Raw genomic sequence first — 14,735 nt, 5'->3', positions numbered from 1 at the left:
CATGGCCTGTCATCAGTTTTCAGGCAATCCAGTTTGTCTGAAGAATCTTTTGCTCTTCATATTAGGACTTTGTATGTTCCACAATGCTTCGTTAGATACATGAATTTTAGCACCAGGCAAGATTTTGAATGTTGAGAAGTGTTGTGTAATAGGCATTTTGGAGTTTTTGGCAACAAAACAAATGTCATTTGTAGGCACATTTTGGGGTTTCACTTGCAAAGTGCTGCTTCTCTCTCTGCACTCTGTTTGCTGGTCATGGAGCCCACTGGCACATTCTCTGCCGGGTGTGCTCTATTCCACCACACATGCACCACGGGTGGCTGGTTGGGCACCCATAATTTTGTGTGCTTGAGAACGCGTTTTTTGTAGGTTTTTGTAGGTTTTTTTGGCGCGCACAAGGGTTTTGCTGCCATTGTTGCAGTTTCTTTCACCATAACTGGCAGGGTGATGCTGCATAGCATAGCGGAGTGGGTCAATACATCCCACACGAGGCAGTGGTAACATCAGGAGCAAATGAAGATGAAGACAGCTGGAGCAAGATGGAATGAAGATGCCATCAAGAAGGAAGGGGGTCCAGGAGTGGGACCCTGAAGTGGAAGAGGGCACCTGAGTAAGAGAGAATGGTAGTGGGGACTGCTTGATCCAACTTCAAACCCAGAAGAAACTTGAGTTCTACCTGCAGCTGGTCGATGCCACGCATAAGTATGCCACCCAGGAATTACCAGGAGCTCACGAAGGATCATTATTGGCGCCACACAGAGCTATAGTATGGGGACCCTTGAAAGCCTGTATCTATGTAGTCTGCAGGTAGAAACAACCACCCCGAATGGGAAGGCTTATCACCGCCCGGGTGAAAGACTCTGGAATAACCCTGAGACTTAAAGACACTAAAATCATGCTTCTAGAGTGCATTCATTTGTGCATCCTACCATCCCTCTGTGACATCACACACTGCAGGTAGGGCACCCGGAGCATAGCCTGCGGTCATGCCCCAGGCAGACTTTGGATGCTGTATCCAGAATTCCTATGAAAGAGAAGCCTCGGAAAGATGACCCGATCCCATTTCACCCACACAGGTTATAGTGTGCTCCAGCTTTGTGGGCAGCTCTCTTTCAGAAAGGAGCTACTTTTGCTTTACATACAATAGTTTATTGGTCAAAGTAGGCATGATTTTAGAGACCATTGTTCCTGGGGTTAAAGTATCCAATAGCAGGGAATGATTAAAAGGAAACAATGAAATTTGAAGGGATTTCTGTACTAGTTCATTGGTCAAAAGAGTAGTTTTGATATACACTATTGGAAAGGGCGGCCTGGGGGGTGCCCTTAAAAACATTTGCAAAATAATGAAAGGATCTGCACTTTAAAGTACTTTTGTAGTTCATTGTTAAAAGCTGCTGTGTTTTAGGGACCATTGCTATGGAATGAGCCAATTTGGTGGTTGTCCTGTAGTGCCATTTTGTGTGCTTTGAAGCCAGATGAAATAAAATAAATGTGTACACTCACATTGTGTATATTTTAGAGTATGGTGGTTCAAGTAAAAACAGTGGCAAAGTGGCAGTAATTCCATCACCGGACACATTACCACAGCGCTGTTTTGAAGGTGAAGTGCTGGATTTTCCTTCAGCATCTAGCTGGAGGTAAACCCTGCACTTGACCTTCAGAAATCGTCAGAATCACAATCATTTCAAAAAATCCCCACTGAGTGCTATGTACTCCAATAAGGGAGAAATGTACTACTGTGCCACCACTTACAATCCCACGCTAATTCCACAGAAGCAAGTGATGGTAGCGGTATTCGAGTTTGGCGGTTAACAATGACACCAATGTACTGCCTGATAAACGCCAAATCGGTAATGAGGTCCATTATTATGTATGGGAAGAATTTTAATGCAGTGGCATTTTGCAAACCGTGTAAAATACTGCACTACGGCAACACAATGCTGATGAAAGAGTGAACACTTTATGGAAATAATGCATTCTGGCATTAATGATTCAAACCACAAGTATACATGCCACCACCATTTGTATTAGGTCACATACCTGGCATGGGAGGTCAGAAATATCTCTGTTGACAGCCAACTCCAATTTCTCCAAATTTTCACACCCACTGAGCTCTTTTGGGACGACTTTAATTCGGTTATAGCTAACCAGAAGCTCTCTGAGTTTAACCAACTGTCCTGCAGAAGAGATAAAACAATCCAGAAAGTTTTGAAAATAGTGCTGATTAGTGCATTTATTGGTTAATTGGCTATTAATTTCAGATTAGATTAACATTTCTGCATATCACAAGAGCCAATGATAGGGATGGCGGCGGCTGGGTTTGACTTAACTCTCCACGCACACGCTTTGCGATAACTTCAATCTGACCCAGTCAGAGCAAAAAACCTGTTGAAACAGTTTTATCCGATTTTAAAGAGTTGAACCAACAAAAATAGATCTGAGAAGTGGGTCACCGTCAGACCCCAATCATGGCAAACAGAGGGCTGAATTGGGTGTGGTGTGGACCGAGTATTCCCAAGGAAATTGCTTCTAAGTGAGATTTAACAAGTACCTTCAAATTAAGCTTAAGAAGATAGTTGATTTGTAAACACAGTGTATATGGACAAGTATATATAAACAGAAATACATACACAGTATTATCGACATACTGTGTGTGTGTATATGTACAGATAGATGAATACTTTTATTCTATTTTCACCGTTTACATGAAATAAAATAAACTACTGCACAGTTCAAAATACAAAGAGGTCGCCTTAAACCCAAATAGAATACAGTACATTCATAGTTCAAAAGTTGGCATGTTAAAATATGCAATAGAAACATATTAAATACTTAACATTTTCTAATCATACGTTTGAAAGCCTCAGTGATATTTCTGATAAATTGTTGATAAAACAGGCATCGACTCAGGACAAAACAAAATTCATAGCATCCGTGACATGTCTAATATTATTAATACGAAAATATCTCCTCAGCCATAGGTGTTTCAGATCTAAAAAGTTTCGACAAGTAAATAAAAAATGAATTAGATCCACATCCACCCCACTTCCGCAGCTTTGTATTAAGCTGCCATGTCATCCGAGCCCTCAGTGGTAAAGTGTTCAGACACATCATTGAAATGGTACGTCTTTGCATCAGAGAGCAAATGACACTTGGCGAGAAGTTCTCACAATAAATGCGATGAGCGCTCGACAAGTGGCCGAGTGAGCATACGTTTTCTATGCCATTTATCACCAAGTCAAATTCTCTTCTTCTGGCTTTCATAGACAAATAACATTTTGTAATCCGGCCACCCCTTAGATCATCAAAAACAATACCCCATTTTCTGCACAAGACGGAACAATTCTTATACCAGGGGTATATAACATATGTTGCTGCATTTGCCAATTGTTCCTTTGCATTGACAATATTGGGGTTCACCACTGGGGCAGAATGTAATTTACGACAATACTCTATAAACCAGCCTGGACACCAATATTTGGAACCCCAGACTTCAACGCTAGGGCAGATCCCGGCGTGCTGGGTGACACGGCCAACAGGTTTCTCAGGGAAATTTGTAAGAATCAATCCAAGGAGGTGCAACTCACACTACACCAGATCTCACTGCCATACAATATGGCTGAGTATTCTTAACTTCCAGCATCGGAATGCATTTATCAAATCGGAACCCTCTGAACATTTGATAACCTCTGCTAATCCCTTCCAGACTTGTCCTAAAGACATTTTAAATTGAGGTTAGATATGCAGACCAGAAACAGTTGCTTGAGAACGGAACTCCCAGGTAGCAATACGAGTCATTCACATTATCTATGCATCATGTTTAGTTCTATTTTTTTTAACCAAAAACAACAATCTTAGTTTTCTTCAAAGTAAATTTTAGACCGTTGTCTCTAAAATAATCTGATACATAATTCAGACTACTACCAAGTCCCTTTGGGGTCAGATCTAATAATATAGTATCATCTGCAATGAGAAGAGCAGGGTAGCTTACCCCATTCAAAGATGTAGGAAATAGGCCTGGCACATGTGAGGTAGACAAAAAGTCTGATAGAAAAATAATAAACAAAAGCAGAGCCAATGGGCAACCCTGGCAAACACCTTTATTGGTGGGAAACGCACTTCTAGGGCCTCCTCTTTGATTGTCTCTTACATAGGCACTGGTGTCAGAGTACAGATAGATAAGAAGTTGTGATAAAGAGGCAGGAACTCCCAATATCTGGTCTTTATTCCAGAGAAGACAGCGATCAATACAATCAAATGCTTTGGCCAGATCCAAGAAACCTACCTATAGCACGCCCTTTCTAATCTTCACATATTTATCTAGGATTGTTGAAAACAGAAAAACATAATCAGATGTCGAAAATCCCTTTCTAAATCCGGCCTGATAACTAGGAAGTATATTGTTCTCCTCAACCCAAGTCTCTAACCTGGCCAACAGACAGTTAATATACATTTTTTAAATGCCGTCTAATGATATAGGGCAGTAGCAATGGGGATCCAGCCGCAAGCCCTTTTTGAAAATAGGTTTAATTAAACTCAAAGAACAAGAATGGGGATAGTGATTGACACAGCGATTGAGTTAAAGAGTGCTAGCAGGACCGATGACCACCATTCTAGGAACCACTTATATACTTCTGATCTGATGCCATCTAGACCAGTTAGAAACCAAATGCATTTTGGACTTTGAAACAAAAGATCCAATGGGCCACAATGTGGACAAGGAACTGTATACCTTTTTGGGAACATAATAATTACCCCTTATTTTTTCTACTCGTGTATCATGTTGTCAGTTTTTGAGGGTTTAAATGTTGAATTTAGATATAACATCTTTTCTGCAATGGATCTCTTCAGACTCCCCAGTTGCATTATTATGTTGAAAAGTAATTTTTTTAATATAATTGTTTTGCATAAGAAATATTTGTAAACATTTGTATATTTTTTCTGCTAACATTAATTTGGTTTCTCACTTACATGCCACCTATGGTTGCTAATCTTTGCACATCTATTGGCACTTTACAAAACAGTTCTATATGCATCAACACCTTGGTGTAAATGCCAGTTTCTTGCGTTTCAATATTGTGGGAATTATGATCTTGATTGTCATGGAGAATTAGTACTTTAATTTGTATGCTTATGCTGCTATTGGAGTCTATTTGTATATGCATGCACTAGCATTTTATAGAATATGCACTTTCATGCATTAGCACTTTTGTTGGGAATGCTTATTTTTTACATCTTACTATTATGGGCATTATGCTTTTATTGTCATGAAGCATTAGTATTTTAAACATTATGCTATGTTGCTATTAGAGTCTAGCTGTTCATGCATTAGCACTTTATAAAACAGACCTATAGGCACGTTCATAAATTAGCATTTTGTTGTGCATGCCAATTTGTTTACATATCGATATTGTGGGCATCATGTTGCACATTTGTTTTGTAAACTTTCTTTATTTGGCAAATGTTCTGAGTTAATACAACAAACAATAGTAAGATCTCCTGCTGACATTACATACAAACAGACATTTGCAAGACCTAATCTAGAGTTCTATCTGATCGTAGCATTCACCATATTTATGGAACAACAAATTAAACTCAAACAACTAATAAACAGTATGATATAGTCTCTCTGTTCCAGGTAGATCATTATCGCTTAACATTCCCACTAGGGCGCCCACCCCTACAATATCTAAAAAAAGCGATTTAGTATTGACTGTCTTCTGTCCTGAACCCATTCGTGAAGCAGAAACCAGACCAGCAGAAATGTCTGGTAGGAACCATACACTAAAGCGCACACCTTTTCCATGTCCAACGCTCCCCATAGCCGGACCCACCATAAGCCACCCCCGGCCCTTCCACCATTTTTCACTGGTGTGCTATGACCATTGTCGCAGCGGTGAGCATATGAGTAGTTAACGTCGCTCGGGGTCCACTTGCCGCATACACTCCCTCCTCCACTGCCCCCAGGAGCACCACAGTCGGGGAGAAAGATAATTGCAACCCCACCACATCCTTGATATGCCCCAAGATCTCCTTTAAACAAATTCTCACTTTAGGACTGGACCACCACATGTGGTGCAAGTATCCTATCTCCCCACAAGTTCTCCAGCATATTGAGGCTGTACTTTATGTAACCATTGTGGCATAGGGTACTGCCAAAAACATAACTTGTATGCAGCTTCACTAACCGTAGCGCATCTCGACGCCTTTTGAGCCCTGCGCCAGATTTGGTCCCACACTTGCCCAAAGAAATCCTTTTCCCATTTTCCCTTATATGGCAGCCTATCTTCAGGGCCCGCTGTGTCTAACACGCGATAAAGATTTGAAACTCTCTTTTGAGGGATCCCTTAAATCATTGCTTCTTCCAGAACCACTGGCTGTCTGGTGCCAACCTCTCAAACCCCTCTGTGCGCAATCCAATGTCTGAGTTGGACATAATGAAAGCGTTCCCCCTCACTCAAGTGAAACTTCCTTTTCATCTCTTTGAACGAGAGTGGAGACCCCTCCCTGTACTAATGTCAATTTGGGAAATTCGTCCCAAACCCCCCAGGACCTGGGTGAACAGCCCGGGCTAAACTCTGAGTTATGCCACACTGGCGTAAAAGGCCCTTAAAGTCAGTTGAGATGGAAGAGTTGAAAGTGGGACTTATTGGCAATGTCCTGACTGTGAGGGAGGAAGGAGAGAGAGGAGTTGAAGATCACGCCAAGGTTTTTGGCTTCATATAAAGGAGCAGGGGGAAAGCTTACCTCAGAGATAGGCTCCCCTCCTATTACTGCTTTGGCAGCATCCCACACAACCCCCCCCAGTCCATCCAAACTGTATCCTTCTCCCAGAGGTAATTCTGTATAACCTCCTCTATATGTGCCTTAAGCACTACATCCCGTAAAACCACTCATTCAGACTCCATAGTTTCCTCGCCTTTGGGGCCACCCTGCCAATGGCGCCTGTATCACCACTGGTGAGTGATCAGACAGATACTGGAGGCCTATCTAAACAGAACCCACCATAGGAATCAGTTTAGTGGAGAGCAGCAACATATTGATTGTATAGATGCCTCTGTGAACTGCTGAGAAGTATGTAAACTCTCTTTCCTCCTGTCAGAAAAATATCCAAGTCTCAATAAGGCACAACTCCCTTAGAAACCATGCCAATTTCTGTCTGTGCCTGCTATCTTTGGGCGTTGGGGCTAGTGTTTTATCCATGTGAGGGTTCATCACACAATTGAAGTCCCCCCTTCAGACCCACCACCACCTGACCTTCAATCATACCTCCCAACCGGATCTCCAGCGACTTGATGAAATTGTCCTGCTTTTGTTAAGGGCATAAAGTACAACCATGATAAAGAGCTGATCCCCCCAGAAACCCTTTCAGAAGCAAAGACCTCCCTTCAAGATCCTTGTGTAGGAACTGTTTCTTGAAACTAACATCTTCGCCAACCAGAATTCCCACACCCTTTTTCTTTGCCCCCCCAGAGGACACATAATACTGCTGTGGAACTGTCTACTCCTTTTTCGCCTTTCATCCCCACCTAGCAGGTGTCTCTCCTGCAAGAAAACGATGGAAGCCTTCATTTCCCTTATCTGCCTCTAAATAGACTTCCGCTTTGTGGGAGAGTTAAGACCCTGTACGTTCAGGGTAATTGGTGTCACCTCAACCATTCCCAATTCTAGATCTTTCCCTACTTCTGCCTCTCCACCTTAGAGTGACCTCCCAGCATCCCACCCTCCCCCACCCTGAAGTCCCCACCAATCCTCCTCCACTACACGTCCCCCAGGAATAAACCATCATCCCAGGGACCTTAAGGACCAAATCCAGCACCTCCGCCACTACTCACCTCCAAACCATGACATAGAGCAAGTCACCAAACTACGCACCCTCCAAAGCATACACACACCTCCTCCAAAAATGTAAACCATAAACAAACCCAGACTGGAGCCGGCCATCAAACATTTGGTCATGTTGTCACATCAGGCACCTCTCCATCCGTGAGTGGGCCCATACCTGGGACAACTCCATGGACCCCCAGTAATATAGCCATAGTATCGAACCCCAGATCCTTAGGTGGCCAGCTGTGATCGTGGACCCCTCTCCATCCCTCTTTGTAGAGAGAGCGCCCCCTCGGCAGTCTCTTCATGTGACCCTTCCCCTTGTCGGTCGGTTTCCTCTATAAGGAACTCATGGTGGCAACGTTAAAGACAGACACAAGCGATCACAGTTCAAGGGTGTTTATTGAACTATTAATGCAGGGTGGAAAAATGCCTAAACTAAATCGAAATCTAAGATGGGAGCACGCGTCGACCATCAAATAAAAATAAGGCAGTCCTAGTGGCGTTGTCAAAATAAAAGGGCCTATACTAAGAAAAACCTATTGCCAATCCTTACACTAAATACAAAAGAAGTGTGGGATAGGGTTTCAATGAAGAAAGTAGTGTTCTCAAATAATAGGTCAGGATGTGATTGCCAGGGGCCTCCCTTCGCTGCGATTTCAGCACGGGACAAGGTGGTTCTCCTGAGCACAGCACACACTCGAGCTTTTCCCAGCACGAGCTGACAGTTCCGCTCCAGCTATCAGGTTCTCTGATGGCTTAAAGTCTCTTTCCAATAAAAAGTGTCTTGCCTTCGAGGGCTTGATAGTTCCAACAAACAAACACAAAGTTCTATTCCATGTATAGCTTTGGGTGATGGCTTCACCCCCAGGGACCCCCTCTTCCGGGCGCAGACCTCTCACAGTCTTACTTGACTATTCAAACAGTTCCATTTTCCCTGAACTTTGGGTGATAACTTTTCACCCCTGGATTTCCCTCGGCCAGGCTTGGACTCCAAATGACAAGCAGGGTAGTTTACTTCTCCTTGTTTTACAATGTCTCTTGGTTTCTCCCTCGATCAGGCTCGGATCCCAAATGACAAGCCGGACAGTACACTTCTCCTTGTCTTACAGTGTCTCTTTAACACAGTTCACTTTGCCCCTTCTTTATTGGCATCCCTCGTTTGGGTTCACTCTCGCCAACTTCACATTCAATTTACTTTCAATGTTTGCAGGATTAACTTCCCTTGTTTTCTCTCGATGCAGGCTTCACTTCCCTTGCTTTCTCTACAGTCCATAGGTCAAAGGCTTTCGACTGTACAGGGATTTTGCTAGCCCTCCTGTCTGACCACTTTGACCTGTCTTGGCGGCTCTCCTACGGCCTTCTGGTATCCGTAGTTTCATCAAAAGAGTAATCACCACGAGCATGCACCCATGTGGTGCCTGACTCTGCTCTGCTGCTTTTCCCACATAGTTCATGTAACAGTTCTTTGTTTGCTCAAAGTTCAATTATCCACTTGCTACTTTTGTTCAACACAGTTCGGTTTCTCTATTGGCTCTTCCTTCGACTCACCGATTGTGATAAACAGCTTTGGTTTCTTGTCTGTAGAGTCAAGGCCGGTACCATTGGGCCTTGCGTCTCTCTCTGGCTTGGCTATGAGTGGAGGAGGCACCTGGGTACCATTGACACCTGCCGAAATACACACAGGCTATTGTCCCTGGCCTTAGGATTCTTTCTCTTGAGGCATAACGGGTCTCTGTCGATAAGAGCAAGGTTGCTTCTCCCTCTGGTCTTCTCTCGACACTCGCCGTCTTTCGCCTTCGCTTAAACTGCAGACTGAATTAGCTCTCACGTCGTGCGGTCTGCCATGCTCGTCTTGTGGTCTTGTGCTCCACCTTTTATCCCTGGTGGGAAAGGAAAGGGCCGTCAGGTGTGTGTGTGTGATTTTGTTAAATTACCTGACTTTGCCTGACCTTTGGGTTGGCATATGTCAGGAAGGCAGTTTTAACATTAGTCCGTTGTTTATGGGGTGGAAAAGTGTTAGGCTGTAAAGGGGGGTTGGTAGAGATTCCAGGTATCCTACAGGATAAGAGGGGGAAAAGGTGTTATATGAAACAATAGCCGTCGTTACAGGGGGTTTGGTAAACTTCAGAGGGTGAGATTGGTAGGGTTCGTGAAACAAACAAAAATGACCAATGTTTTTATCGTCATCTGAACAGGTGGGATTGTGGGAATGGTAGTATGTTGTCTAAGCAAATTGAGAGTGTGGGAAACAATAATCAAAGGGACGGGAAGGAGGATGACTGGGAGTGTTCGGGTATGTAACAGAAATACAGGGATCCTGGGAGATGTAGTTTCCCACTGCACTGGGGGTTGGGTTCTTAAAGGGTTTACCATAGGCGGGTGAATTGCTGGCTTTGGATGAGGGAGATTTATTGGGCGGAAGGGGGTGGATTTTGAGTAGCCTACAAAAGCTTCATGGATTTCACCCTCCTCACATTCCTCCCCATTATAATACTGCATCTCCCCTGGTCTATTTTTCCAAGCCCAAACCTGGGTTTCCCCATCCGAGTGATCCCCTCTCTCTCTCACTGTCCTAGAGTTGGCGTTTGTGAGCATTAGTCCTCTCCAGGCCACCTGAATAAGGGAGTCTCGAGGCTGGCCTGGGAGAATACCCTCAGGTTTCTCACACCTCCCTGCACATCAGTTCTGTTGACTACTCTTCCCTGCTGATGTTGTATGTTTTCCCGCCATATTTGACGCGTAATCCAAAGGGAAAGGTCCAAAGGTAATGCCCCCCCCTTCTCACACAACCCTCCCATCACCAGCCTTAAACTCTTACGTCTTTGCAGGGTCATCTGGGCAAGGTCCTGGTAGAGCCTTATGGAAGCCTCTCTGAACCGGATCACATCATAGTTTCGTGCGGCTGCCATAATTCTCTCCTTTGTTTGGAACAGGTGCAACCTGGTTAACACGTCCAGCAGCAACTTCTTACTCTACTGGTATGTAGTTTATACGAAATGCGTATGATCAAGTAGTATCTCCTCCTCTGAGACATTTAGGGCTTGCCGGAATAAAGCACAGACGTATGTTTCCAGGTTCACGTCAGACACCAATTTCAGCATCCACCGTAGCCAGATATTTCTTCTGGACCTATTTTCTGCATCCACCCGTTTATGCATCACCATATCTAGTCGCTGCTCCAGCTCCCCATACACTTCAAAGGTTCTTTGTGTTCGAACCCCTGTTCACAGAGGGTGGATTCTGCCTCCTCCATTCTTTTTTCCAGTGCCACCACCTGCTTGCCCATTTTAGCTATCATATTAGACATCGTAACCCCACTATCCTTGATTTACTTTTTAATTTCAGTAAGCATCAGGTGGAGGTCCGATCTTCTTGTGGGTGGATCTACCAGGTCAGGCTGCGCGGCGATCAGTGGGTGCACCTGGTTTGCCACCACCGCTTCATTCTTCTTCGGGCCCTCCTGCCCCTGTAACAACACTTTTATGTCCCTTGCCAGCTGCCCCTTTGCCTTGCCTGCTTGGCCATGTTTAGCTGCAATGTATACTCTTCACCAGCCAGAGGCTGCCCTTCAGGGGTAAGAGCACTTGATCCCCCGGCCTATTTCCTTGTGTACTAGTAAGTAGTGCTCCAGTGCAGCACTGCTTAGCAGGGACCCACTAAATTGGCCCCCAAGGCCCTCTGCTGGGCTGGCTGCAGTACAGGGTCTACACCAGCCACCTCACCACAGCTGTACAAGTTGTTGTTGCACAGGCGATATGGTTCCTGCCTGCCACTTTACTACAGCATAGATAGTCACGCTATACCCAGTTGCATGGACCCTCTTCTGTTCCACCGGGGGCCTCTTACTCCCCAGCACCACCAAACCTGCTGCTCCGGCCAGCGCAGTCTTCCACAATCCTCAGCACCCTGCAGTTGCCCCCTCGCTCATGGGCTCTCGCATCTTCTGCCAGGTGCAGCTACGGGAGCCGCTGCTCACACGAGGATCCGCTGCCTCCAGGGCTCCCTTACAGCAGGCACTGTCGCAGCATCCACAGGGTGCCTCAGCCTGCGCTCTCCCCCGAGAACTGCAGCATAGATTCAATGCAGCCTCAGGTGGGGACTCAGTACCTCTCCCTGGTGACGGTGCTGCGCGCTTCGTCTCCAGCAGGCCATTTCATGTCGGCGCTGATTGCCATCTTGGCTCCTGGCTACTGGGGGTGCCTGCTTCGGATCCACAAATATCTGCAGATCCCAGCCGCGTCAGGAGCCGCTGTGACAGCTGCCCAGAGGTTCTGCTCCCTGCCGTACCACTGTACACATTGGAGGACAATGCACAGGGAACGGCGGATGGTGCATCACGGAGCTCAACAGAGAATCATGTTTCTGCAACCGGCCACGCACCCCTGTTTTAGATTTGTAAACTTCATGTCTATGTTGCTAGTATAGTCTAGTTGTAAATGTATTAACACTTATAAATCAGATTCAGCCTCACTTCTTGGCATTGGCAATTTACTATGAATGTCAATTGCTTACATTCCAATATTATGGACAATGTGTCATGAATTGTCTAAATTGAGAAATTCAATTAGGTATATAGGACAATATTTTGGGTTTAAGATACACATTAACAATATGTTTTTTGAACAGGTACTTTTTCTGTTAAATGTTACATTACAAAATGGCTGATCCTTTTGACTTATATGGATGATGGCCTTGAATCAGAAGAGCAATGCAACCAAAAAGCAACTAACTTTGTTCAACCATAGATTATGACAATAAAATAATTAGTGGTATGAGTGAAGCACAATTGTATGTGAACAAGTAGTGAGTGCACATCATACAGCTGTTTTTCAATCTGCCTGTAGGATGGAATAAAAATTCAAAACGAAGTCATGGTCCCATCATCTTTGGTGATACACAGGACTCCAAAGTTTAAAAGTCCATATAACTTTTATTCACTGCATTTCCAGCTGCCACGAGGCAGAAAAGCAAAAAACGAGGTGCTTGTTCACACAGAGTATGCAGCAAACACCAAACCATTCATACATGAGTACATCTCTATGGTTCCAGCTATTGGTGAGAACTCCCACAACGCCATCATCCAGCCATGTGTTGAGAAGCACAACTTGCCAGACATCTTTAAGCATGAGTAAAATACACAAAAGTAGAAACGAAATTCTAAAAATGTTAGGCAAAGTAATTATAGAGGTGAGAGAAGACACCAAAAGAAAGAACCAGAGTTCAACAAAGTTCACAATGGACAAAATTCAAAAACAATAATAGGCAAACACAATTCACTGTATGAATGCTCAAGTACAAGCACTATGGTTCCACTCAACTCTCACAACTCTCTCGGCCGTCATTATTATCTATCGGCCATCTTTAAACGTGAGTAATATACTCACAAGTATACACGAAATTTAAAAATAATTAAATAGACAGGCCGGAGTGTTGTAGTAGGTAAGAGGAGACACCAAACCAAGAACAGGCTTGAATAAAGTGCAATGTGCATGATCATGTAAAAAAGTACAACCATGGAATCACAACATTGCAATAGTACTAAACATTTACACTAAACTGGAAAATGTATGTTTCATCATAAATCAGAAAATCATATGGATAACCTGGCCATCCTCCTCCTACTCGACCTCTCAGCGACCTTTGACTTGGTCAATTACAAATTCCTCAGCTTCCCACTTCTCGCCTAAAGCCGTAGCCTGGATAGAACCCTTCTTATCTAACCGCACTATGAGAGCGTTCTCCACCTTGGCGACAGCCCCCAGCACCAGTCACCTGTGGAGTGCCACAAGGCTCATGTGTCTCACCGGCACTATACAATATCTTTACTAAAGCCCTCTTTGACCTCCTAGATGACCTGGGTGTTCCCTACACTAACTAAAGATGACACCCAAATCCTCCTACCTATCTCTGCTCCGGCAACTATGATGCTGACTCCCACGCACTGAGTGAAATATACCAAACCATTCAAGCTTGGATGGCATAACATGGACTTTGCTTAAACGATGAGAAAACGGAACTACTCCTTATTGGCACACAATCTCGCCTTAACAAACTCAACAACTACATATCCTTTATTATCAACGGGAACATCATCACCATCGCTAAAGAGGTAAAAACCCTGGGAGTATACCTAGACTCCACGTTATCACTAAATAGACAGGTAAACGACATCGCATCTGCAGCAGCTTATAGCTCGAAAGTGATCAATGCCTGCAGGCTTTTCCTGACCACTAGCAGCTGCACCACTCTTGCTAGAGCACTTATACTATCCAGTATTCACTACTGCAGCAACCTCTTTGCAGGCTCCAACTCCCGCAATATAAAAATGTCACAGGTCATCCAGAATAACGTGGTAAGAGCTGCGCTAAATATCCATAAAAAAAGACCACATTTCCACAGCTAGATGAAATATCCACTGGCTCCCGGCCCACAAATGGATCATGTTCAAAACCCTGATCCCTGACCCACAAATGTCTCTCCAACACTGCCTTGCCCTACTTCAGAAAAATGTCAAAAGTCCAATCCACCAGACCTACGCGGGCTGCCTACTCTCACCTACTCACCATTCCCAGATATAGGCACCAGAAGACCTTGGGCAGCAGCATCCCTGTGATTGCTGCCAAACACTGGAACGCTTTGCCGCCGGCGCTAAGAAATGATGCCTCCCGCAAGGGCCTCAAAACATGGCTCTTCTCCCAAGACCTACAAAAGTAATTTGAACCTGCACATCGTCACAAGCATTTGGCATCTGTCATCTCGGCACAGACCAAAAAATCCAGTTTCATTCACCACCCTGTTTGTATGTGATACGTATGTCTGTAACCACCTGTAATCAATACTTCATGTAAACTAATGTACTACCTATGATCGTAATCATTTTTAACCACAACTGTCATGTAAACCAG

At 44.3% G+C, this 14,735-nt stretch overlaps 1 protein-coding gene across 1 annotated transcript in view; it reads right to left on the bottom strand.

Moving 5' to 3' along the window:
- Positions 1–14,735, bottom strand: part of LRRC39 (leucine rich repeat containing 39) — a 207,233-nt gene that overhangs the window by 125,739 nt on the left and 66,759 nt on the right. Inside the window, exon 5 of the mRNA XM_069641590.1 lies at positions 2,041–2,177. Coding sequence (XP_069497691.1) covers positions 2,041–2,177 — 137 coding nt within the window. The remainder of the gene's footprint in view (positions 1–2,040; positions 2,178–14,735) is intronic.

Source organism: Ambystoma mexicanum, chromosome 1q (assembly GCF_040938575.1).
Source record: "Ambystoma mexicanum isolate Mex_15411 chromosome 1q, UKY_AmexF1_1, whole genome shotgun sequence".
Taxonomy (NCBI): domain Eukaryota; kingdom Metazoa; phylum Chordata; class Amphibia; order Caudata; family Ambystomatidae; genus Ambystoma; species Ambystoma mexicanum.
Note: the sequence above shows the minus strand (reverse complement) of the source record. Positions and strands in the feature narration are given on the sequence as shown.